The sequence below is a fragment of the Hevea brasiliensis genome, chromosome 14 (assembly GCF_030052815.1).
Source record: "Hevea brasiliensis isolate MT/VB/25A 57/8 chromosome 14, ASM3005281v1, whole genome shotgun sequence".
Lineage (NCBI taxonomy): Eukaryota > Viridiplantae > Streptophyta > Magnoliopsida > Malpighiales > Euphorbiaceae > Hevea > Hevea brasiliensis.
This window is the reverse complement of record NC_079506.1, coordinates 5,390,831-5,417,258: the sequence shown is the minus strand read 5'-3', so window position 1 is coordinate 5,417,258 and position 26,428 is coordinate 5,390,831. Positions and strand designations below refer to the sequence as shown.

Here is a 26,428-nt window from a genome sequence, read left to right as displayed (position 1 = left end):
ATTCCAAGAAGTTGAAGGGGAATTTCCTCTTGTGAAAACTCAAATAATACTATTGCCCTTGACTTATCTAGATTTCTTGTTTCTAACATTTCTTTTCTTCTTCCTCAAATAATTCAGTGTGTATTAGATTTTTCTTCATGGGATCCACACGCTTTGCAGTACCTCATTAAACCCAGTATTTTAGCTGTTCCATGAAGTCCACATTCATTTCTATATATCTTGCTCCACTGATTATGAATCTCAGTATCTCTTAAACAGAACCTTTCGTTTTTCTTCCCCTTTCTGCGCATACTAACTCTTATTTCTCTTGCAAAAACCTTTCTTTACACTTTCGGTCTTTATCTTGCAAAGTATGGCTGAACAGATCCCATTCGGCATTGCACAAAACTTATTAACAAAGCTGGCATCATCTGCCTTCCAAGAAATAGGATTGATATATGGTGTCAAAAATGATCTTTGTGGGCTTGAAAATACTTTCTCCACTATTAAAGCTGTACTTCTAGATGCTGAGAAGAAGCAGGCGAAGAGTCATGCAGTGAAGAGCTGGATAAAGAGACTTCAAGATGTTGTCTATGATGCAGATTACTTGCTGGATGACATGGCAACTGAAGGTTTGCGAAGAAAGGTTGAAGGTCAGGGAAGAATGGTGAGGAAGGTATGCGACTTCTTTTCTTCCTCAAATCAAATTGCATTTCGTTTTAAGATGGGTCATAGAATCAAAGATATCAGAAAGAGGCTAGATGATGTCGCTAAAGATATCTCTACCTTCGGCTTTATAACTAGCAACCAAGGTGTAGCTGATATGCAAGTTATGAATAATTGGAGAGAGACAGACTCCTTTGTATTGAAATCAGAATTCATAGGAAGAGAAGCTGATAAGGAAAAAATCATAGAATCATTGTTCAGTCCAAACAATCAAAGCAATGTTTCTATAGTTGCAATTGTTGGTTTTGGTGGCTTAGGAAAGACTGCCCTTGCCCAATTAGTGTTTAATGATGAGAAAGTGGTGAATTGTTTTGATTTGAAAATATGGGTATGTATTTCCGAGGAGTCAAATGTTCAAATGCTAGTAAAAATGATCCTTAAAAGTGCAACTAGTGATGAAGTGCTCAACTGGCCTTTGGAACAGTTGCAAATCCGTCTTAGACAACATTTAGAAGGAAAAAAATACTTGTTGGTGTTGGATGATGTGTGGAATGTAGATTATAGAATTTGGGGTCAATTGAGAAAATATTTGATGGTTGGTGCAATAGGAAGCAAGATTTTAGTAACTACTCGTAGCATGGGAATTGCTTTAGCTATGGATGTAGACTCTCCATATGAATTAGGGGGTATAACAGAAGATCATTCATGGGATTTATTTGAGAAGCTAGTATTTAGAGAGGGAACAAGTAGAGTGAATCCAAATTTAATAGAAATAGGGAAAAAAATTGCAAAGAAGTGCAAAGGAGTTCCACTTGCAATTAGAGCTTTAGGAGGTATAATGCAACTAAAAAGTAGAGAAATAAATGAATGGTTGTTTGTCTTGGAAAATAAGATATGGAAGTCGTTTGAGGACGATAGTGATGTTGGTCCAGTATTGAAATTGAGTTATGACCACTTGCCATATCATTTAAAGCAATGTTTCACATATTGTGCAATGTTTCCTAAGGATTATGAGTTTGATAAGGAGACGTTAATTCAATTATGGATGGCACAAGGTTATGTTCAATGTGGCAGTCAAAGTGGAAATGAAAGTTTAGAGGAGATTGGCGATGGATACTTCAATGAATTATTATTTAGGTCATTTTTTCAAAAGGATGAGTATTGTTATAAAATGCATGATCTCATCCATGACCTTGCACAGTCAATAGCAGGGGATAGTTGTTTTGTAGTAAATGATACTACTAAAGATATTCCTGATAGAGTCCAACATGTGTATTTTGAGGGGCTGCCTTCTAAGGAATGCTTGAGAAAGTTCAAAAACAAGGGGTTGAGGACACTATTTTTTTCTGGCCAGTTAGATATAAATTTAGATAGTATTATTTCAAATTGTAGAAGTTTATGTGTATTGAGTGTACGTGGGTGGCATATCCATGGATTGCCAGATTCAATTGGAAAGTTGAAGCACTTGAGGTATCTTGACATCACAGAAAATTATTTTGTCAAATCACTTCCAAACTGTATTTGTAGTTTGTATAATTTGCAAACTCTAATACTCACAAAATGTGGGTATCTTAGAGAATTACCGAGAGACATAAGAAAATTGATTTGTCTTAGAAGTCTCATGATTGATGAATGTAATAGGCTTGAATACATGCCAGTGGGGTTAGGGAGATTAACTAGTCTGAAAAGATTACGTAGTTTTATTGTGGGAAGGGATCAAGGAAGGAGATGTGCCACGTTAAATGAATTGAATAGCCTAAATCAGCTTAGTGGTGAAATTTCCATTCACGGACTAGAAAATGTGAAAAGTGCTGCGTTGGAGTCCAACCAAGTAAATCTCAAGGAAAAGAAACACCTTCACTCCTTGGATTTGTATTTCTATTGGGATGGCACGGGAGATATTGATAGTGGAAATAGTGAGTTGTTGTTGGATAACCTACACCCTCACCCTAACTTGAAACAATTGTATGTTAATCGGCACTATTGGTGCAGCTACGGAGGTTTGAGGTTTTCAAATTGGCTTTCTTCTATCACAAATCTTGTCGATATTGATATAAGAAAATGTCCAAAATGCGAGCATCTACCACCGTTGGATCGTCTCCCTTCTCTGAAATCTCTCAGACTTGACGAGTTCAATTCACTGAATTATATATCGGATGAGATGGCAGAATCTTCCTCTTTTTCATCTGCATCAACAACATTCTTCCCATCCCTAAAGATTCTTCAACTCTTTGACTGCCCTAATCTGAAAGGGTGGTGGAGAACATGTAGGGACGCTGAGCTAGTGCCTCAATTTCCTTGTCTTTCTGAATTAGAGATTTGGAATTGCCCTAACCTGACTTTGATGCCAACATTTCCATCTCTGGACATGGAGCTGTGTCTTTCAAATGCCAACATAAGACCATTGCATCAGACATTGAAGATTAAGATAATGACTGCAACGGCTTCCACATTACCATCAACCTCTTCCTCAGTTACTGCTTCATTTTCCAAATTAAAGTCTTTGTATTTAGAAGACATTGAGGATCTATCATCTCTACCTGGAGAGTGGATGCAGGGCCTCATCTCCCTTGACAATCTTAATGTTTCTATGCTATCAAATCTGGTGTCTCTACCGAGGGAGCTTCGATATGTTACCACCCTGCGGCGTCTCGGAATCTGGAGTTGTTCTAATTTGACGGCTTTGCCGGACTGGATGGGCAACCTCACATCACTTGAATATCTAGACATCGATAACTGCCGCAAATTGGAATCGCTACCAAAAGTAATGCGTCAAATGACCACTTTACAACGGTTGAGAATTTTTAATTGCCCCCGTTTGTCTGAAAGATGCGGACACGATATGGCTGCAGATTGGCCCAACATTTCTCACATCCCATATATCATGATAGATGCGCATCAAATTCAAGAGCGTGGCCGCTATTTATTGGAAGAAGAAGGAGACTCCTCTGCTTCCACCGGTTAGTACTTTCTTTCTTCAGCCTTCCTTTTAATTTTATTTTTAAATTAGATTAAAAAAAATCATTAGGACATTCCAAAGTTTTCTACAATGTCATATAAAAAAATATCATCTACTTCTTCTACAATAAATTCTTGTCTCTATCTGGTAACTTGATCCATTGCTTGCTCTGTTCTCTCTTTATTTTATCGACTTCTGTTCTGATTCTATATGCAGAGGTACAACTATAGAAGAATGATTCTACTTAGCTTTGACTATCCATGGGATGGTAGAACATATTGCTAGCTCCAACAACAGAATTATATGTTGCACACAGCAAACCTTTTTCTACTTCAGAATTTTAGAAAGGTATAAGTTTTGTTCACCTCCATGTTCTTATGATGATATGTGGATATCAAAACTTCAAAATGAAATAATATGTTATTTTATTTTTAAATCCCATTCTAAGAACTTAATTTCTCACCAGTTTTACCCTCTTGCTGCACTTGAACATCTAGAGAATATTTTATGGTCCAATACGTTGTTAAATTGAATGGTTGGCACTTTCAAATTACAATTCTAGTGGAGGATATTTTTTGAAGTTTTCAAATTTTAGCGGAGGGTATTTCAATTTTTTCCCACCAATTAATTAATTATGAATGACCCATATCAGTTTAATTGATGTTACAACTCCGAATATCATGATTCTTCAAATTCTGAACTGAAATTCTGTCTGCAGGGAATAGAAGCAAATGATGTTTGTCCTGCAACAGATGATATTTGGATTTTGGAAGTTGTAAATTACTTTAGGATCTACTCTTCTAATAGGATTCAGGTTCTTATCTCTTTCAGTTTCACTTATTTTTTAGAACAATATTTGTAATATCTTACATTACCTGTATTAGCCCTCGAGGGCAATTTTTGATCTGATATTTTGAGAATATTTTCTGTGATTTATTTTTCTTTCATTTTGGTACAGGAATGAAGCAATTTTGAACTTGAAGCTTATATTGCACATACTTCCTTTTTCCATGATTACAAAGGTGTGAAATTTTAACTACTTTAAATAACTCTTTCAATTTTAGAAGTTGATTTATTTGCTTTATTCATTTCAACGTGTGTGCAATAGTAACAAATTAAAGGTTAAATTGACATGAAAAGGATCATCAGCTGCTTCTACAAGGTGTCTCTCTCCATCTGGTAAGTAAATCAACTGCCTTCTTTATTCTATCTTCACTTTGTCTTCCAGAGTCAACAAGTTTGGTTCTATACTGTATGCAGGGCTGGAAGGATGTTGATAACTTGAATTAACTCTTACAATAGACATTTAGAATCCATGTTGCATTTTTGGAGGCAATGAGAATCTGCATTCTGTCTAAATTCTGTCAATTACCACATCTCTACCCCTTCGAGAATCAAGAAGCTAGCGACTGCAGGGTGCATTGGAATGTATCATTGATGATGATGATGGATCACAAGTCACAACTCACAACTCACCACGATGTCATGTTCGCCGAGCCATCATGCTGCAATCCAGCCACTTTGGAGTTAGGACCATGGAATGTATTGTCACCTCCAACACTTCTGATGTTGCGTCATTCTGATGTTTTCATTTTCTTAAAGCAGTTAGCTTTGAATTATATTTTAATCTATCCTGACTGTTTTTTCTGAATTTAATGCAATATATCCATGCGCTAATCCTTGCAGGAATACAACCTGGAGCAAGGTCGGATATCAAAGCAACAGATCCTAAAACGTGGAGAACTTCCTCTGGGAAAATGAGGCTAAAATTCTTAGATTTTTGTAAGGTGTGAAAACATTTTATAACTTTTCCTTACCTGCACTATGCATAAGTCGGTATCAGTGTTTTATAATGAAATATTGCTCTACATTGCAACTGGTGGATTGAACTCTTGTTTATGCCAATTACAGAAATTTATGTGCTGCTACAAACTATGGAAAAAAGCGCATCTAGTAATGTCTATTAGCATCCGCTTTCATGTAGGCACAGAGCAAGTGTGAGTTTACATGAAATGTAGGTATCATATGCTTTTAATTATTTTGTCAATTTATTTTTGTCAAAATGCTTGGTTTTGTAATTATTTCACTATCTCAGTTGGTTTCTTCCCTTAACCATCTGAGCATTAGGTTATAAAGGGAGCTTAACAGAGTGCATCTTGCACACATTCAATCTCTGCAATCACTCACCAGTTCCAAAGTTTATGAGTTGGGATGGTCTGCCAGCTTTACACTGGTATATACATTTCTGGATCTAGCTTTACACTGCCAGTTCCAAAGTTGCTTTGCCATTGGTTGTGTTGCAAAGGAGAATTCTTAACTGTTTCTACAGGTATATACATTCTTTGATCTAGCTTTTCTTTTATGAAATTGTCTTTGATATAATTTTCGTAAACTCAAAATAAGTGAAGTTTCAACTAGGATTTGTTATGTTTTCGTAAGTTCTTTTTAGGCCAAAATGTATTTGAAATTGGTAGCAAGGCTTTAGTTTAGATTAACCTTTTGATTTTCGTAATAGTCCTGAGCTATTGCACTTCTAGCAAATTACTGATGTGTAGGTAGCAAGCTGATTTTAACTTCCAGACATATATGTAACTTCCAGTTCATCTTCTTATATGTCTAAGTTTATGCTTCTGTAGGTTGCATGCGCTTTCACGGCCTACTGGAAAATCTTTTAGCAAACAGTCTCTAATTTTATTATACCTTGTGCATCTAAGTGTAGAGCAAATGTTCTTTCTCTTGGTGCTGCAATTTGGTGAAACTCCCACATCTTTGCTCGAAAGAGAAACAGTGAAATGCAACTCTGAGCCATTGAACAAGAAATACAAACAGCTACTATGATAGAGGATTTGTCACTTGTCAAAGTTAGTTCTGGTTATGCCTTAGTTGTTAATAGATATTGTGATATTTTTAAAATGTAATTCTATTTTATTTTATTAGGAGTCTGGGACTAAGGGGAATTTCTATGTTTATGTCAATTTCACCACTGAAATACATGGAATTGTTGTTTAAATATAACAGGTTCTTTTTTTTTTGGTCAAAAGTTAACTTTTTTTTTTTTTTATTTGACACACTGGGATTTATTTGTTTGGTTCTTTTCTAGTTGTATATAATTATAAAGGCAAGGTAAAATTCAGATGAAAAGAATCATCAGCTACTTCGACAAGACATATGCAGGGCTTTATCTGGTAAGTAAATCAACTACCCGCTTTGTTATATCTTCCCTTTTATCTTTCAAGTTTGTCTCTGTACTATATGCAGGGCTGGAAGGAAGTTTATAAAACTCTTGGAACAGACATTTGGAATCAATTTTTCATTTTCAGAAGCAATCAGAATTTCCAATAGAAATCAGGAAACTGATTGTATATATCAGCAAAATGGGAAAATGGAAAGAGAAAACGAGGAAGAGGTTGAAAGAGAACGAAACAGAGAGAGCGTGTCCTCGGTGACAGAACAGAGAGGGCTTGAGAGAGAGACCCCCGATAACTCCACTCATCTGCAGCCAAATTCCGGACATCAATTACCGGGAAAACGATCCAAAAATCAGATTTTGAAGCTTTTTATTTTTGAGAGAGACGGCGTTGCTCGTCATTGCCATCTTCTCTTCCCCTCATTGGCATCTTCTCTTTGACACAAATAGTTGGTGGCGGTAGAAGTGGATACAACAAAGACAAATGAAGTAAGTAGACTAGAAGAACAATTAATCATCATTAGATGGAGTAACTAGGCACATTAATTAGATGGGAAAATTAATATGAATTTTGAATTTTGCTAGATTTAGTAATTGATTACTATTAACAAACATTTTCAGAGTGAGTTACAAAACTTTTATATGTTCATTCAATATCTTGTATTTTCTTTTTGTCGAATTAATGAGTTATACAGTTTTCATAGGTAATTTTTATAATTTGTCTCTCAACTTCATTTTTATCCCTTAATTTTAATTTATTATAAAAAAATTCATAAATTTTAATTTTATTTTATAAAAAAATCCCTCTAACCTGTAATAGCAAGTTCGCATATTATAAAAACCCTTCCAGGTTATAGTGTAATGTTTATAATTTTTGAGGTAAAAATTCTCATCTTTTCTCAAAAAGCAGATCATTGTAATGACTTTGACATTTTTTGATAGGTTCATATAGCAATTGAAGCAGTCAATTTTTTTTTTAGTGTAAGAAGAAACAAATTAAAAGATAATTTTATTTTATTTTTAATCTAAAATTTTATTCTACAGCATGTTAAGAGGATTTTCGTAAAACAAAAATAAAGTTCAGTGATTGTTTACTAATAAATTGAAATTAAATGATAAAAATAAAACACGAAATCAAGTTTATAAACGAACTATATAAGTTATCCCAATTTTCATATGATTCATTTAGATAAAAGTTAATTCGACCCTCTAAAATGAAAATAAGTTGTGTCAAGAATGAAATATTAAAGTTGGGTCGATTAGACCATGAAGTACCAAATCGAGCTAATTCGACTAAATCATTTATTGTGTGCTACAAGTGCCGTCAATTAGACCTTGGAATTGGCTAATTGGGTTAATTTAACACAATTTTTTACTGTTTTATGTGCCTGTTCAAGGACTAAATATAAATTTTAACATTTCATAATTTAATTAATTCTCAAAGTTTATAAAAACTGTAATAATTTGATCATTGTCTCTCCATGCAATTTATCTCTTATGCCCTACATTTTTACACTTTACCTCTTAAAAAAGCACAACAATGATGGACGAAAATTCAACTAGAAATTAAAATAAAAATATAATCAATTTATTTTTTTTACTCTCTCAGTGGCGCCTTAAAATGGAAAATCAAAATCAAATATTTAACAGTTTCAAAATAAAAAACATTTGTTTCCTATATTATCTTTGGAAAATTATTTTTTAAAAAAATATTAAAGGAAATTAAATATATGGACTTATTATAATTTATTACTTTCATAAAATATTAGGGACCAAAATATAATTTAACATTTAAAATCAGTGGCCTTCATGCACGTCTCTCTCCTATGTATTTTGCACAATAAAAAATTAGGGCAAATTGGCTCAATAATTTGTCAATTTCTGGTACAATTGATCCAATTTTTGCCTTTTGTGTTTAATTTAACTTTGGTGTCAAGTTCAAAAAGCAAAATTGACCTTTATTATTACTTCATTCACTTTCTGTATTTATCAATTTAATTTCTGTAATCACAGCGACACTAGCTGTATATTCACCGTATTGACTCCCTAATCCAAGGATTTTTGAATTAATATTTATGTTAATGGGATTTTAGAGGTGAAGCCATTGATGACTTTTCTTCCATACAGATGTGAGATATCAGTAGGTAATTAATTCCAATTGAAACATTTGTTCTGATTTAATATGGACTGATTTAAGATGATTTTGCCATACAAAACTTCTACTTCACAAAAAATTAGCAAAGCACTTGAATTTATTTATTTATTTCTTTTTTTGGGAACACTTGAATTCATTCTATATATATATATATATATACACGCGCGCGCAATTACATTCTTAAGAAGAAAAGAAAAATGAAAAACATTTTCCATTGGTTTCAATGTTAAATTAATGATATGTATTTATTTTATGTATGTATAAGTATTTTTACATTTATCAAAGTTTAAAAAATAAAAAATGACTTCTTCTTGTGTAAAAAAGAATTCATTTTTTTTTTCTTAAAAATGATTTAGTTTTCCCTTTTAATTAGAAAAATATTTTCTGTTGACTAATTTTTTTGAGTGATCCAAATGGTAGATATTTTCTGTGAAACAAATAGAGCCTTAAAATATATTAATTATTCAATTTGTGGACAAGCAACTAATATTATTCAGTGGTATGGTTTTGCTTCCAAAAGTGAAACAAGTAAGAAAATGATCTTAGAAAGAGTTGATAATAAAGCAGTGGATTATTTTCATTTATGTGCATATATAATGACTTTAAAAATCTTAATTTCATCTCTTATAAATATGTAGGGAACAGAAAATTACTTCTATGGAGCCTGCAGACTCAAAGGATGCAGTTTTAATTAGCCTCTCATATCCTCTAGGTGACTTGCTGGAGGGTAATAACATCTATTCTAAGTTTTCTTGAATCTTGGAGGATTATGCTTTTCTTATTTCATCATATTTTCTATTAATATCCAGCTTAATTGGTATGGATTGGAATAATGCTTCTGTTTGTCTTGGAATAAAAGCTCCCTCATTGTTCTTATCCTCCCCCAACTCAATCAAGTACCCAACCTCACCAAAAAGGAAAAACAAGAAGAGAAGTAATGGAAATACTTTGCTTCCTATATGTGTATGACTTACACAATAATATTTTGCTTCCTCCCCCAACTCAATCAAGCACATCATGAAACTTTTGTATGACTTACACAATAATATTTAAGAACATGCATTAGACCTTAATATTAAAAATATTTAAGAATGTGAAATACTGATAAGTTTTAGTTCAGTGGAATTAGAATTGCTTCTGGACCTATGATGTTTTGAGTTCGAGTCTCAATTGAAGTGAGATAACAAAAGAAATACAAATGCAATTATCCTATAACACAGATCAAATCAAAATGCTTCATGAAATTAGGGAAGAAAAATTGTTAAAGAATGTATATAACATATCTTAAATGTAGTATAATATTGTTGAATTGTGATAGTTGTCCAACTAAGTGAATCATGCTACACATGTCTCTCTAGGAACTTGCTTCACTAAGAGGCAAAGGAGGACATCTTTGCATATTCTCATTGCTCTTTTATTTATCCTATTTGTCGCTTCTACCTTTTCTTTGTATAAAAAGGGAGAAAAAAAAATACTTTGCTTTTGCTTCTTCCCCTTAGAGAATGTAATGCTCTCTTCAAGACCTTATATATATTGGCTGATTAATTATGGACTGCATCATCTCTCAAAAATACACAAGTTTCCCTTAACTTCCTTCATTTTCATCTTGCCTAATTTTTAGTCATAATCTTTTCATAGATGAATGAACAAATCCCATTCACCATTGCAGAAAACTTATTATCAAAGTTGACCTCATTTGCTTATGAAGAAATTGGTTTGGTGTCTAGCTACAAAAATGATCTTAGGAGGCTTCAGACTACTCTCTCCATCATCAAAGTTGTACTCCTAGATACTGAGGAGAAGCAAGAGGAGAGCCATGCAGTGAAGGACTGGATAAAGAGGCTTAAAGAGGTTGTCTATGATGCAGATGACTTGCTAAATGACGTAGCAATTGAAGGTTTGCAAAGAAAGGTTGAAGGTCAGGGAAGAATTGTAAGGAAGGTATGCGACTTCTTTTCTTCCTCAAATCAAATTGCATTTCATTTTAAGATGGGTCATAGAATCAAAGATATCAGAGAGAGGTTAGAGGAAGTTGCTAAAGATATGCAAACCTTCGGCTTTATAACTAGAAACAAAGTAGATATGCAAGTTAAGAATAATTGGAGAGAGACAGACTCCTCTGTATTGAAATCAGATATAATAGGAAGAGGTGAAGATAAGAAAAAAAAATTATAAACTCATTGTTGTGTCTAGACAATCAAAGCAATGTTTATGTAGTTGCAACTGTTGGTTTTGGTGGCTTAGGAAAGACTACTCTTGCCCAATTAGTGTATAATGATGAGAAAGTAGTGAATTATTTTGATTTGAAAATATAGGCATGTGTTTCTGAGGAGTCAAATGTTGAAATGATAGTTAAAATCATCCTTAAAAGTGCAAATGTTGAAGTGTCTGACTTGTCTTTGGAACAGTTGCAAATTCATCTTAGAAAACATTTAGAAGGAAAAAAATACTTAATGGTCTTGGATGATGTGTGGAATGTAGATTATAGAATTTGGGGTCAATTGAGAAAATATTTGATGGATGGTGCAATCAGAAGTAAGATTTTAGTAACAACTCGTAACAAGAGAGTTGTTTTAGCCATGGATGTAAACTCTCCATATGCTTTAGGGGGCCTAATGATTGCATCAAATTATATAGATATTTAAGGTTAACATGCATTACATTTTGTTAACATTTAGTATCATTTTATGTTTATTTTTATATGTTTTCATTATTATTTTAGAAAACATGTTAATCCAACTTAATTCATTGATTTTTATATTTTATCAGGTGTTTTTATGTGATTCTAGAATCAATGACGAGTTTTAAAGAGAATTGGAGGTCAAAACATGAAGAATACAGTGCCAAAAACATTATATGGGCCATGTAACCCACCCCGTGTAACTCTCTGGACTGAAGAAAACATGAAAAATGAAGTGGTAGAAATTTACACGAGACGTGTATCACTACACGGTCCGTGTAAAGTCTCCTGACAGCAATTCTAATGCAACTTTTCTTCTCTCCAACTCGACCCGGATGGACTCCTAATACTTCTAGGACTCTGAAATTAGGGTTTTTACACCAGATATAAATAGAACAAGTCAGGAATTGAGGGAGAATAGAGAATTTCCATCCAAGAGCAAAATTAACATTCAAGAGCCAATTTATACTCAAGGATGCACCTCAACTTCAAGGGAGGCAAGGGAGAAACAAGATCTGTAAGATTGCTAGAAGGAATTTTCAGCAGAAATTCCAAAAGTTCAAGGCTGCAACTCTCTTTCTGGGTTCTTTCACTCTATTTTCTTCTTATGTATTCTCTTTATCTTTTTATAAACTTGATTGTAAAGCTCACCATGGGTGAGTAGGTTCTTTATTCTAGGGTTAGGGTGTAGGACTCTCAATTTCATTATGGATCTGGTTTGATTTTATTTAATACATTGAGTATTTTATTCTTTGATTCAATCTCTTGTGATCTCAATGCATGCTATGTGTTGGTACCCATTTAGTATTGATTACAGATATTAATTGAATGACTAAAAGGTGAAGATTAATATTAGAAAATCGAGATTTTGAACCTACAAAATATGACCTAGAGATAGGCTGATGACCTTTGTGGAGTTCCAAAATTAACTAAATATCTTAAGGGGTTTTAATTAATTTAATCACCATGAAAGTAGGGTTTATGTTAATTAAAATACACATTGAGTGCCTTGAGAGAGGATTTAAGATAATTTAGGATTAATTTACATCAAAGTAATAATCTCCCAATTATTGAAAGAATTAGATTGATTCCATAATTTATTGAAGTGTGAACCCCTAGCTCTAGAATGTCTTTGTCCATTAGTATTTTATTTTAGTTAATTATTTAGATTTTATTTCTTTCGATTTAGATATAATCATTATTTCTCTACAATTCGATTGTCTAGATAATTAAAATCACTATAGTTTGGTACTCAACACGGTCCTCGTGGGAACAATACTCTACTCATCACTTTATTACTTGTTAGCGATCTGTGCACTTGCGGTGGTTGAAAAACCAGCAAACACCTAACAGAAGATCAGTCATGGGATTTATTTGAGAAGCTAGTATTTAGAGAGGGAACAAGTAGAGTGAATCCAAATTTAATAGAAATAGGAAAAAAAAGTGCAAAGAAGTGCAAAGGAGTTCCACTTGCAATCAGAGCTTTAGGAGGCATAATGCAACTAAAAAGTAGAGAAAGTAATGAATGGTTGTCTGTCTTAGAAAATGAGATATGGAAGTCATTTGAGGATGATAGTGATTTGGTCCAGTATTGAAATTGAGTTATGATCACTTCCCATATCATTTAAAGCAATGTTTTACATATTGCAAAATTTTAAATTTGATAATGTTTTTAAATAATTTATTTCTGAAAATGGAAAAGTTTTAAATTTCTATTACAACAAAATGAAAAAAATTGGGCAGGGGTAATTTGGACATTATGCTCAGCAACCTATTCACGTTTTGAAATAATGCAGGAAAAAAATTGAAAGAGGAAAAAAAAAGAATATGACATAAAAATGATGTCATCAAATTGGAATTTTGCCAGCACTGACACATGTGTAGGGGGACTACGTGTCATCAGAAAAATCAACTATAAATGGACCCATCAATTAGTGGCTTGCCACGTTGTCCCCTCACACATGCCAATTGTCAACTCTCAAAGAACCAAAAAGTCAACAACTTTTGTTTTTGTTTATTTTTTTTTTTTTATGATGAGGTGAGCACATCTTAACGGCGATGTGCCGTTTGATGACGGAATTCTTGTCTTCATCCTAGGAAGCAGCATCACAGCTGTATAGAAGAGAAGGAAAATTATTTATTTATTTATTTCTGTCGGTTATTTTTTAATATTTTAAAATTATTTAAAGAACGTAAGCAAAGCCAATGCTTTATTTTCTTCTCTTTTCTTTTTAAAGAACCAAGGCCAATCAAATTAATTTTTTAAAGCAAAGTTTAGTTATTATAATTTTATTTTTTTAATGGAAATTTTATAGTAAAAATTAGAAAGATATTTTTATTTATATTAAAAAATTATTTTTTATGAAATTTAATAATATGATGCTAATTTTTAATGAATTTCTTATAATTTTAGTATAATTTATTAATAAAAATAAATAAGACTATACTTGACAGATGCGGAAAATGAGATAAGGGAACAGAGAATGAGGGCCACAAGAAGCAGTGAAATAGAGGTCAAAAGGCACGTGTGAACAGACTGGCATGTAGAGGATCGAGATGAAGCCACGTGGAGACCGGCGGGTGATCTTAACAACAGCCGGACAAAAGAAGAAAAAAAAAAAAAAGGCTAGCGGCCATTTTGGCTTATTTATTTATTAATAAATATTTATACTTTTATGTAAAAAATATAATTAATTAGAGTAAGTTTATTTTAATATAAATTATAAATTAAACTGGTTAGGGCATTTAATTTATTATTATTTATTAAAAATTAGTCATTTTTATCATTACTTCACAAGTTTAATAAGCAATTCATCTTTTTAATCATTTTTATAAGAAAAAAAAGTGTTTTTTTTTTTGAAATTTTGATGGAAATATATTCTCAAATTAATTTTATATATTATTTTTTATTTTTAAAAAATATTTTTTCTCTAAAATAAATATATCTTTCATGATAAATATGTTATTGATAAGAATTATTAACAAACACCTAATAATATATACAAATCTCATAATCTAAAAATTTTTAAATATCGGCATTTACATTATTAAAAATGTTGTTATTGCATAATTTTATAATATAAGGTCCTTGCATCAGTAACATTAACTTACCGATATTTTTTTAATAAATAATCAAATAAGTTATAGATTATAATTTATAAGTTAAATATATTATTTAGAGGTTATTAAAAATTAATTTTAAATAAAAAATTCTAATATTTAATGATATTTTTTACATTTAAAATCATGAATAATTAATCTGGATTAAATTAAAATGTGTTGTTTTTCTGGACTGGGCATTGATGGTGTGGCCTTGCTTCTATGCTTTCTCCTTTTGGGCTACTAGCTTGTCAAAATGGCTTATTGGATCTGTCAGGTCCCTTTCGAGCAGAAATTAACGATTTTTGTTCAAAAATTTCAGGCTCTTTTCAATTCTAATTTTGATTTAATTTCAATTTTGATTAAATCTAATAGTTGAAATTATTATTTTTTTAAATATAGTTTTGGTTTAAAATAACAGACCGAATCAGCTAATTTCATTTCTACTCAATTAATTTTGATAAATCTAATTGTAATTAATTTCAATTAGATTTCAATTTCAAATTGAATCAATCTATCAATCTATTCATGTTATTAAAATCCAAATCAAGGGGTGTTGTGTTTGATTGAATCTATGAATTATTTTTCTGATCAATCTCAAAATCTCTGTTCCAAATTCTTCCTCAACCATCCATGCCACTTCTGTAGATACACCCTCAATTGTCAATGACACATTGAAGACTTGCTTCCTTATACCATGTAATGTGAATTCTCAAGGCATTTTGGGGAATCATTTTCTAACCTATTCATTGCCACTTTTGGAGTTGCAGATGATTCTGATTTTCATCACCAGCCCTGCGTTTTTGTCTCTTCCATGCTGGCATGTGCATTCCCCTCTGAGTTTCCTTCATTTTTTTACAATGAGTTGTGGCTGGTTAGGTTCTGAACTGAATTGTAGGACCTATTGCAATTTGAGGACGATTCAATTCTGAAATGAGACATTTCAACGGTTGATTTAAAAAAAAAAAAAAAAAAAAAAAAGTTGGCCAGACTTCTGGTTTTGGTTAACAAATTGAAGTTTTTTACAAATTGAGTAACTTTACCATTATACGAAAACCGCTCTCACGAAGCATCCCATATGATACACTTGTGAATTGGGATTCTACCTAATTCAGCACAAGAAGCTTTATCAGAGCAATTAATTCATTTGTGCATTGCAGGCTGGAACAGTTCTTGGGAGAACTAGTACAATGAAAGAGATATTCGATGAAGGGAACCAACCCCAAATTGGAGTAGTCGGATCACTTCGTAATTTACATATTTGTGTTCCTGACAGGGGCGAAAATGGATGTAGGAATGGTACTTAAAACAGGGAGAAAAGCCATGTCAGTTGGTATTATTATAGTACTGGTGCCATTTATATATGGTTTAGCGTACAGAGCAGCTGTAAAAGATGATACAGGGAACCAAGAAAACTCAATAATAAGTTTTCGCGTGACTGAATTCCAATCTGCCACTCTCTTACCTGTTGTAAATATGTAACTTTTGTAGTGTAGTTGCGGGAATCAATTGTAAATAGAGAAATGTTTTTGGTATAAGCTGGAATGAGCTGTGAGTCTGTTAGGAGGTAAATAGAGAAATGTTTTTGGTATAAGCTGGAATGAGCTGTGAGTCTGTTAGGAGATTTTTTTTCTGCCCAACACGTCAGCTTGCATGCTGTTAGCGTGTGTAGATATTTCTCTTACTTTTTTGTATATAAACGTCATTCTTGACAGATATGAAATTGAGTCTCTTCCCATTTCCTCTCATTTCTAGCTATGTTTTACTTTGCAATTCTTCCTCAGTTTTTACAAGGTATCAGAGCCTGAAGGCTGTGATTCTTTGTTTTTGTTACTTTGCCTGTTTTTTTACTTGAAAGCTGTGATTCTTTGTTCTTGTTACTTTGCTGCTTGAAAGCTGTGATTCTTTGTTCTTGTTACTTTGCCTGTTTTTCTGCAAATTCCTTTGTATACTCTGCAATATGAGTTTGATAGATGAGACATCAGGGGTGAAAAGTGAGATAGGAGTTGAAGGTCAAAATAGCCTTACCAGCGATCCGTTGTATTTGCAAAACTCAGATCATCCTAGTCTCATTCTGGTAAGCACACTATTGACTGGTCATAATTACCTTTCATGGAGTAGATCTATGGTGATAGCTCTTAGAGCTAAAGATAAGTTGAGTTTTATTAATGGGAAATGTGTTAAGCCTGCTGCTGACTCACCTTCCTTTGAGAGATGGTTAAGGGTAGATAGTATGGTTGTTTCTTGGATTTTGAATGCTATATCAAAAGAAATTGTTGAAGCCTTTTTGTATACTAATTCTGCTCAAGAACTTTGGGAAGAATTACAACAGCGTTTTGGGCAAAGTAATGGTCCATTGTTGTTTCAAATCAAAAGAGATATATGTGGATTTACTCAAAACAATTTACCTGTGAGTGTCTATTTTACTAAGCTGAAGAAAATGTGGGATGAACTAACCTGTTTACGTCCTTTTCCTGCATGCACATGTGGTATTTGTAAATGTGGTTCAACAAAAGCTATTGCAGATATAGACAATGAAGATAGACTTATACAATTCTTGATGGGACTTAATGAAAATTATGAACATGTAAAGAATCAAATACTGTTGATGGATCCACTTCCTAATGTTCAAAAGGCTTACTCTATGATGCAAAAGGTTGAGAAAAATAGAGAGGTGCGTAATACTCTTTGTTGAATCCAGTGAGAATCTGCTATTATGTTAGCTAAAATGCAGAACTATAAGAAGGTTTTTTCTAAGGATGGTGGACCAAGTGGTGGATATAAACCTTCATTCAAAAAAAGGGATTATGGAAAGAAAGATGATAGATTCTGTACTCATTGTAATGTTGGGGGTCATGTTAAAGAATCATGTTTCAGATTATTTGGCTATCCAGAATGGTACAAGGATTTTAAGCAGAGGAAGGGTAGGCAGCAATTCAGTGTCACAGCTAATATGGTTGATACCCCCATGAGTGATACCTCTCAGAAAGCACATGAGGACTGGAATGCTGATGTTAATATCTCTGCACTGGCAAGTGAAGTCATGAAACTGATTAAGGGAAAGACTGTGGAAAATGAGCCAATCAGTGTCAACACAGCTGATTTTGCAGGTGAAATATTTAATAGTTGTCATGTTAGTATGAATTCTAAGCACAACAGTACTTGGATTATAGATACAGGTGCAACTAACCATATGTGTTCCACTATTCACTCTTTTGACTATACCACCTTATTGTCACACCCAAAAACATTTCTCTATTTACAATTGATTCCCGCAACTACACTACAAAAGTTACATATTTACATTTTGTCCAAACAGTACAACGAAAACCTTTTCCCATTAGTAATATCAGTACTTCTGCTGTTTTTGAGCTCATTCATCTTGATGTTTGGGGTCCCTATAGGGTACCTTCTTTGACTGGAGCAATTTTTATGGTGACTATAGTAGATGATTTCAGCAGATATACATGGACTTACATGATTGCAGCTAAGACTCAAGTACCATCTGTCATTCTTAATTTTTTGCATATGGTTCAGACTCAGTATAACAAGTTAGTAAAGAGAGTAAGAACTGATAATGGGACTGAGTTCATTAGCCAAAAGAGTACTGAAATTTTCAATTCCAAAGGAATATTACATCAGAGGTCTTGTGTTTATAGTCCACAGCAGAATGGTGTTGTTGAAAGGAAGCATAAACACCTCTTGCAAGTGGCTAGATCCATCATGTTTCAAGCTAATTTTCCAATCAAATTCTGGTCTGAATCTATACTTGCAGCAACGCACATAATTAACAGACTACCTACCAAAATTTTAAAATGGAAGTCCCCTTTTGAAGTTCTTTTCAACACTCAACCAAATTACAACTACTTCAGAGTAATAGGATGTCTTTGTTATGCCACCAACCTCACTCCTCATAAACACAAGTTTGCTCCAAGAGCTATACCTTCAGTTCTTATTGGCTATGCTCCACAGCACAAAGGGTATAAACTCTATGATCTTAATTCAAACCATCTTTATATTTCAAGGGATGTTGTTTTCCATGAATCCATCTTTCCTTTTAGAAATACTAAGCATTCAGTTTCTTCTTTTTCTCTTCCACTTCCCATATTTTCTACACAAGACTTACATTTTCCTCCAGTCAACACTTATTCTAATTCACAAGCCAGTCCTAATTCTTCACTCTCAGGTTCTAATCTTCCCCTAACACAGTCACCAACCATATCCCCAGAATTAACCTTAAAAGAGTCTTTCTGTCCTTCTTCACATGTTTCACCTATTTCTAGCCCTACATCACCTCCTATTCAACTCAGACATAGCACTAGGACCATTTCTAAACCTGCTTAGATTCAGGATTTTGTAGCTCATGTCCAGTAGACTTCTTATGCGTCTTATGACATTGACCTTGACTACATTCCAACAAAAACACCAGATATGCCATCCTTCTTTGTTAAATTCAATCCTTCTTACCTTGAATTTGTAGGCAATGTATCTAAGATCCCAAAACCTAGTTCTTATAATTGTGCAAAACATGACAAATATTGGATATTAGCTATGCAAAAAGAGTTGGATGCACCGGAAGCTAATAATACCTGACAGCTAACTACCTTGCCACCTGGAAAGAAGCCTATCGGATGCAAATGGGTATACAAAGTGAAATATTTGGCTAATGGACAAGTTGATAGATACAAGGCAAGACTTGTAGCTAAGGGATATAATCAATTGTTGGGGTTGGACTATACTGAAAGTTTCTCGCCAGTTGCTAAACTTGTTACTGTGAGGATTTTTCTAGCTCTAGCAGCAGCTAAAGATTGGCCCTTACACCAGCTAGACATTAATAATGCTTTTCTGCATGGTTTTATTGAAGAAGAGTTATACATGATTCCTCCAGAAGGTTATAATAAGGCTTTACCAGGTCAAGTATGCAAGCTTACTAAGTCTTTGTATGGGTTAAAACAGGCAGGAAGGCAATGGAATAAAGAATTTACTGCTAAGCTTCAAGGTTTTGGTTTTGTTCAATCATCCCATGATTGTTGTCTCTTTCTCAAAGGCACTGGATTGTCTTTTGTTGCTCTATTAGTTTATGTTGATGATGTTCTGATTACTGGAGCTGCTGAATCTCTTATCTTACAAGTCAAACAGTTTCTTCATGATCAATTTACTATTAAAGACTTGGGTTATGCCAAGTTCTTCCTTGGGCTTGAAATTGCAAGATCATCTTCAGGGATGTATTTGAATCAAAGAAAATATATTGTTGATATTATTCATGATGCTGGTCTTCAAGATGCTAAACCAGCCCCTTCGCCAATGGTTCAAGGATGCAAGCTAACACCAGATATGGGAAATCCTTTACCTAATCCAGATTCTTATCGCAGACTTGTGGGTCGATTACTTTACTTAGGGTTAACAAGACCTGATATTACATACTCTGTTCAACAATTGAGTCAGTATATGCAATTGCCTTGTCAACCTCATTTTGATGCAGCGTTACATGTTCTTAAATATCTTAAAGGGTGTCCAAGCAAAGGCATATTTTATCCACAGTCCAACTCTCTCCAGTTATCTCAGATTACGTGATGCTGATTGGGCAACATGCCCTACTACCCGTAAATCAATTTCTGGTTATTGTATATTTCTGGGGTCCTCTCTCATATCCTGGAAATCTAAAAAGCAAACCACTGTGAGCCGCTCTTCAGCAGAAGCAGAATATCGCAGCATGGCTACTACAGTTTGTGAACTCCAGTGGATTACTTATATTTTAAAAGACTTGCAGGTTCCTGTTGCTTTGCCCATTCCTTTGCGCTGTGATAATCAGGCAGCCCTTCACATAGCCGCAAATCCTGTTTTTCACGAGCGCACTAAGCATCTTGATATTGATTGCCATATTGTTCGAAATAAATTAGCTACTGGGTTCATTTCCACTGCACATATTAATTCTAAACACCAGTTAGCTGATTTGTTTACCAAGCCTCTTTGTAATCAAGCATTTAGTTTCTTATTGTCCAAGATGGGGTTGGTTGATTTCTCTCCAACTCCATCTTGAGGGGGGGATGTAAATATGTAACTTTTGTAGTGTAGTTGCGGGAATCAATTGTAAATAGAGAAATGTTTTTGGTATAAGCTGGAATGAGCTGTGAGTCTGTTAGGAGGTAAATAGAGAAATGTTTTTGGTATAAGCTGGAATGAGCTGTGAGTCTGTTAGGAGATTTTTTTTCTGCCCAACACGTCAGCTTGCATGCTGTTAGCGTGTGTAGATATTTCTCTTACTTTTTTGTATATAAACGTCATTCTTGACAGATATGAAATTGAGTCTCTTCCCATTTCCTCTCATTTCTAGCTATGTTTTACTTTGCAATTCTTCCTCAGTTTCTACACCTGTCATCGCCTACATCATTGAACAACTCAAAATCACAAATTCAGAACTTGGTCGACTAGGCCTTTCTTCAGCCTTAGTTGCTGATTTTTTGAGGGGCCTTTCTCATATCTACTTCCACCGCGGTTGGGCCACAGGATAAATTGCTTACAGATGCTTTGGGAATCCTTGCCTTATTGCTTGCTATCATATTCATCTCCAGGCCTGCATTTCAATGGGTGATTCAACAGACTCCTGAAGGGATACCGATCAATAACTCCAACATTTGCACCATTGTAATGCTAGCCATGGTTGCTGGATTCTGTCTTGAACAGTTTGATCAGGGTCCACTTTTGTGTGTCTTCTTATTTGGTTTTGCAGTACCAGCTGGGCCACAAATAGCTTCTGCTTTGCTTATCGTCATATCTCGATTTAGCAACATAAGATACTACTTGGATATTACAGTTTTGCGTTTTGTAGTCAAATTCATAGGATGTTTGGTCCCTTCATTGCTGTGCAAGGTTCCATTAATTGATTCTGTCCTGTTCGCTTTCATTATGAGGTGCAAAGGCATTGTTGAATTAGCAGGTTATGGTGATGCGAGAGACAAGCAGGTAATATAATTATGCAACATTATATATATATATATATATATATATATATATATATATATATATATATTTGGTTCATTAGGATTGACTGTGATCTTATAATCTTACAATTAGCCAAACGCACGGCCGACAACTTCAGTGCAAGCCGAGCAGTTTCCCATTTTACTATTGAGGCTGATAATGAAGGGTTCGGATCGGAGGATAAAGTGCTTGACACTTAAGCCTTGGAGGGTGTCAAGCAAATGGCTGCTACAGGCGAAACTGTATCAAGCAAAGAGCAGCTGGTGGAAGATGGACCTCAGACTGAAATTTTGTTTATCAGTCTTTACATACAAATTTTATATTTAAGTAATTATTTATTTTATATTTAAATAATTATATATTTTATAAAAATATTAAATATTTTTATAATTAAAAAATATTTAATTATAAAATAATAAAAATAGTTAATTGTATAATAATATATTTTTGCAAATAGTAAAAAGTAGTTAATAATAAACAGTGTGTTTTATTAAATTCTTAAATTTTCCATATTATAGTTTATAATTTTATAAATATTTTGTTTTATTTATAGTAACATTTTTTCAATAAATAAATATTGATAAAATTTCTTTTAAAATGACTTTTCAAGAAAAAAAATATACAGAATTTTATTTTTATATGATCTAATATAATTTAATTTTATAATATATTTATAATAAAATTTATTAATATTTTTAAAAATATATATTTTAAAAATTATAATTTAAATTAAATTTTCATTTCAATCAATTTATTTAATTTTTCAAACAATTAATTTAAATGGAATTTGGCTTGCACCGATTATATAAATATGCCTATGTCTCTAATATGCAATGATAAGAGGATGCTGTTATACAAGACTTGTACTGTCACAAACAAGTCGCAAATCACCTGAATTCAATTATTCATTGTTGTTAGAACCTTACGATTCTCGATTCTTACGATTTGGTTCAATTTTTTTTATCTTAGTGATTTGAATTTGTGAGGTAAATCTCAAACTTATCTGTATCGTGAGCAAATCTTACAATTCGATAATGAATTAGGTAAACCAATATAGATCTATCGATTTGGCCGATTCTTTTTCTAGTGGATTATTAGACTTTTATAACTTTAAAATTTAAGATTTCACTTCATTTTTACTATGAAAAGTGTACATAAAACCTATGATCTGTCTTTACTCGTCTCTTCGCACCGCTTCACTAACTATCGGAAATTTGACTGATTATAAGTTAAAAATAGGATCAGTTCTAGCTGCTGCACTATCATGGTCTGGCTTCCAACTTACAGCAACTAATAATATTCTTTAAGTACAAAAGTGAAACAAAGCAAGGAAATGGTTTTAGAAAGATTACTTTCATTTATGTGAATAGAAAATAACTTTAAAAATCTTAATTTCATACTCTGTATAATATATGGGGAACAGAAAATTACTTATATAGAGAGCCCGCAAACTCAAAGGATACAGTTTTATTAAGCTTTCATATCCTCTAGATGACTTGCTAGAGGGTAATATACATTAAGAAATTTTCAGAATAGCATCGCAAATTAGAAATGGATTGTGCAACTGAGTTACAACGAAATAAAAAATAAATTTTAATTTTTAATGCTATTTTTATAAGTTTTCTTGGATCTTGGAGGATTTATGCTTTCTTATTTCATCATATTTATTGTTTGTATCAAACTTAATTGATATGGATTGGAATAATGCTTCTGATTGTTTTGGAATAAAAGCTCCCTTAGCTCCACCCCACCAAAATGGAAAAACAAAAAGAAAAGTAAAGGAAATACTTTGCTTCTTGTATGTGTTTTCTTTTATGCTAAAAGAGAAAATACCTTGCACATCATAAAACTTTTGTATGATTTACATTCTGAACTATTTTATACACAATAATATTTTAGGAACATGCATTAGCCTTTAATATTAAGAAATATTTAAGAACATCAAATATTAATGAGTTTTAGCTCGGTAGTATTATAATTTTCTCTAGACTTGTGGTATCTTGAGTTTGAGTTTCCATTGAAACCAAATGAAGAAAAAAAAAAAAAGCAAATGCAATAATCCTGTGACACAAATCAAATCAAAATGCTTCATGAAACTAAGGAAGAAAAATTGTCAAAGAATGTATATAAAATTTCTTAAATGTAGTCTAATATTTTAATGTTGAATTTTGATAGGAAGTTGCTTCGCTGAGGGGAAAAGGAGGACATCTTTGCATATTTTCATTGCTCTTTTATTTATTGTATTCGTTGCTTCTACCTTTTCTTTTGCATGAAAAGGGGAAAAAATACTTTGCTTCTTCCCCTTAGAGAATGTAATGCTCTCTTCCAAACCTTATATATATTGGCTGATTAATTATGAACTGCATCATCTCCCACAAACACACAAGTTTCCCTTAACTTTCTTCATTTTCATCTTGCCCAAATTTCTATCATTATCCTTCCATAGATGGCTGAACAAATCCCATTCACCATTGCTGAAAACTTATTATCAAAGTTGACCTCATTTGCTTCTGAAGAAATTGGTTTGGTGTATGGCTTCAAAAATGATCTTAGCAGGCTTCAAACTACTCTCTCCACCATCAAAGCTATACTTCTAGATGCTGAGGAGAAGCAAGAGCAGAGCCATGCAGTGAAGGACTGGATAAAGAGGCTTAAAGATGTTGTCTATGATGCAGATGACTTGCTGGATGACGTAGCAACTGAAGGTTTGCGAAGAAAGGTTGAAGGTCAGGGAAGAATTGTAAGGAAGGTATGCGACTTCTTTTCTTCCTCAAATCAGATTGCATTTCGTTTTGAGATGGGTAATAGAATTAAAGACCTTAGAGAGAGGTTAGATGAAGTTGCCAAAGAAATGTCTGGCTTTGGCTTTATAATTAGGAAGGAAGTTGGAGTAGATATGCGAGTTAAGAATAGTTGGAGGGAGACGGACTCCTTTGTACAGGAATCTGAAATGATAGGAAGAGATGGAGATAAGAAAAAAATCATAGAATCATTATTGTGTCCAGACAATCAAAGCAATGTTTCTGTAGTTGCAATTGTCGGTTTTGGTGGCTTAGGAAAGACTGCCCTTGCCCAATTAGTGTATAATGATGAGAAAGTGATGAATTATTTTGATTTGAAAATGTGGGCATGTGTTTCTGAGGAGTCAAACATTGAAATGATAGTTAAAATCATCCTTAAAAGTGCAAATATTGAAGTGTCTAACTTGTCATTGGAACAGTTGCAAATCCGCCTTAGACAACACTTAGAAAGGAGAAAGTACTTGATGGTCTTGGATGATGTGTGGAACGTAGATTATAGAATTTGGAGTCAATTGAGAAAATATTTGATGGTTGGTGCAATAGGAAGTAAGATTTTAGTAACAACTCGTAACAAGAGTGTTGCTTTAGCTATGGGTGTAGACTCTCCATATGCTTTAGGTGGTCTAACAGAAGATCAATCATGGGATTTATTTGAGAAGCTAGTATTTAGAGAGAGAACAATTAGAGTGAATACAAATCTAATAGAAATTGGGAAAAAAATTGCAAAGAAGTGCAAAGGAGTTCCACTTGCAATCAAAGCTTTAGGAGGCATAATGCAACTAAAAAGTGGTGAAAGTGATGAATGGTTCTCTGTCCTAGAAAATGAGATGTGGAAGTCATTTGAGAGTAAGAATGATGTTGGTCCAGTGTTGAAATTGAGCTATGATCACTTACCGAATCATTTAAAGCAATGTTTTGCGTATTGTGCCATGTTTCCTAAAGATTATGAGTTTGATAAGGAGACGTTAATTCAATTATGGATGGCACAAGGTTATGTTCAATGTTGGAGTCAAAATGAAAATGAAAGTTTAGAGGAGATTGGTGATGGATACTTTAATGAATTATTATTTAGGTCATTTTTTCAAAAGGATAAGTATTATTATAAAATGCATGATCTCATCCATGACCTTGCACAGTCAATAGCAGGGGATAGTTGTTTTGTAGTAAATGATACTATTAAAGATATTCCTGATAGAGTCCAACATGTGTATTTTGAGGGGCTGCCTTCTAAGGAATGCTTGAGAAAGTTCAAAAACAAGGGGTTGAGGACACTATTTTTTTCTCGTGAGTTAGATATCAATTTAGATAGTATTATCTCAAATTGTAGAAGTTTATGTGTATTGAGTTTACGTGGGTGGGACATCAATGGTTTGCCAGATTCAATTGAAAAGTTGAAGCACTTGAGGTATCTTGACATTTCAAGAAATCAAATAATCCAATCACTTCCAAACTGTATTTGTAGTTTGTATAATTTGCAAACTCTAATACTCTCAGGTTGTTGGGTTCTTAGAGAATTACCGAGAGACATAAGAAAATTGATTTGTCTTAGAAGTCTCATGATTGATGGATGTTATAGGCTTGAATACATGCCAGTGGGGTTAGGGAGATTAACTAGTCTGAAAAGATTATCTAGATTTATTGTGGGAAGGGATCAAGGAAGGAGATGTGCCACGTTAAATGAATTGAATAGCCTAAATCAGCTTAGTGGTGAAATTTCCATTGAAGGACGAGGAAATGTGAGAAGTGCCGCGTTGGAGTCCAACCAAGTAAATCTCAAGGAAAAGAAACACCTTCACTCCTTGAATCTGGAATGGGATGACACGGGAGATAGTGATAGTGGAAATAGTGAGTTGTTGTTGGATAACCTACACCCTCACCCTAACTTGAAACAATTGTATGTTAATCGGCACTATTGGTGCAG

At 33.3% G+C, this 26,428-nt stretch overlaps 4 protein-coding genes across 14 annotated transcripts in view; all 4 read left to right on the top strand.

The window, feature by feature from the left end:
- Positions 1-85: 85 nt before the first annotated feature.
- Positions 86-7,508, top strand: LOC110647546 (putative disease resistance protein RGA1). Of its 9 annotated transcripts, none has more exons than XM_058133960.1 (10): positions 86-3,605; positions 3,821-3,952; positions 4,323-4,418; positions 4,563-4,626; positions 4,745-4,783; positions 4,865-5,146; positions 5,291-5,391; positions 5,516-5,933; positions 6,241-6,465; positions 6,705-7,508. In XM_058133960.1, exons 1-2 carry the CDS (start codon positions 353-355, stop codon positions 3,832-3,834), a joined length of 3,267 nt encoding a protein of 1,088 aa, XP_057989943.1. In that variant the 5' UTR covers positions 86-352; the 3' UTR covers positions 3,835-3,952; positions 4,323-4,418; positions 4,563-4,626; positions 4,745-4,783; positions 4,865-5,146; positions 5,291-5,391; positions 5,516-5,933; positions 6,241-6,465; positions 6,705-7,508. The 9 variants fall into 9 exon arrangements, with proteins under 9 accessions (XP_057989943.1, XP_057989946.1, XP_057989944.1 ...); XM_058133963.1 differs by having other exon boundaries at positions 4,865-5,391; positions 5,516-5,618; positions 5,732-5,933; XM_058133961.1 differs by having other exon boundaries at positions 4,865-5,391; positions 5,516-5,618; positions 5,700-5,933.
- LOC131172633 (putative disease resistance protein RGA4) overlaps positions 516-26,428 on the top strand; it is a 58,784-nt gene continuing 32,871 nt past the window's right edge. For all 3 annotated transcript variants that reach the window (XM_058133971.1, XM_058133970.1, XM_058133969.1), the window contains exon 1: positions 516-655. The gene's annotated coding sequence lies outside the window, so the exon portion shown is untranslated. The remainder of the gene's footprint in view (positions 656-26,428) is intronic.
- Positions 9,379-12,387, top strand: LOC110647545 (putative disease resistance protein RGA3). The gene is made up of 3 exons (XM_021801440.2): positions 9,379-9,673; positions 10,616-10,887; positions 11,716-12,387. The coding sequence occupies exons 1-3, from the start codon at positions 9,604-9,606 to the stop codon at positions 11,752-11,754; spliced, it is 381 nt and encodes a 126-aa protein (XP_021657132.2). The 5' UTR covers positions 9,379-9,603; the 3' UTR covers positions 11,755-12,387.
- Positions 20,834-26,414, top strand: LOC131172632 (putative disease resistance protein RGA1; the record flags this gene model as incomplete). Its single annotated transcript, XM_058133968.1, has 2 exons — positions 20,834-20,871; positions 25,388-26,414. Coding segments are annotated over exons 1-2 (1,050 nt in total), but the record flags the coding sequence as incomplete, so codon positions are not given.

Bases quoted from the DNA above. Each gene is read 5' to 3' on its own strand.
- LOC110647545 (XM_021801440.2), top strand. From the start codon at position 9,604: ATGGAGCCTGCAGACTCAAAGGATGCAGTTTTAATTAGCCTCTCATAT. The intron at 9,674-10,615 runs GTAATAACATCT...TCACCATTGCAG, and splicing joins TCTAGGTGACTTGCTGGAGG to AAAACTTATTATCAAAGTTG. The intron at 10,888-11,715 runs GTATGCGACTTC...ATATTTTATCAG, and splicing joins AGGGAAGAATTGTAAGGAAG to GTGTTTTTATGTGATTCTAG.
- LOC110647546 (XM_058133966.1), top strand. From the start codon at position 353: ATGGCTGAACAGATCCCATTCGGCATTGCACAAAACTTATTAACAAAG.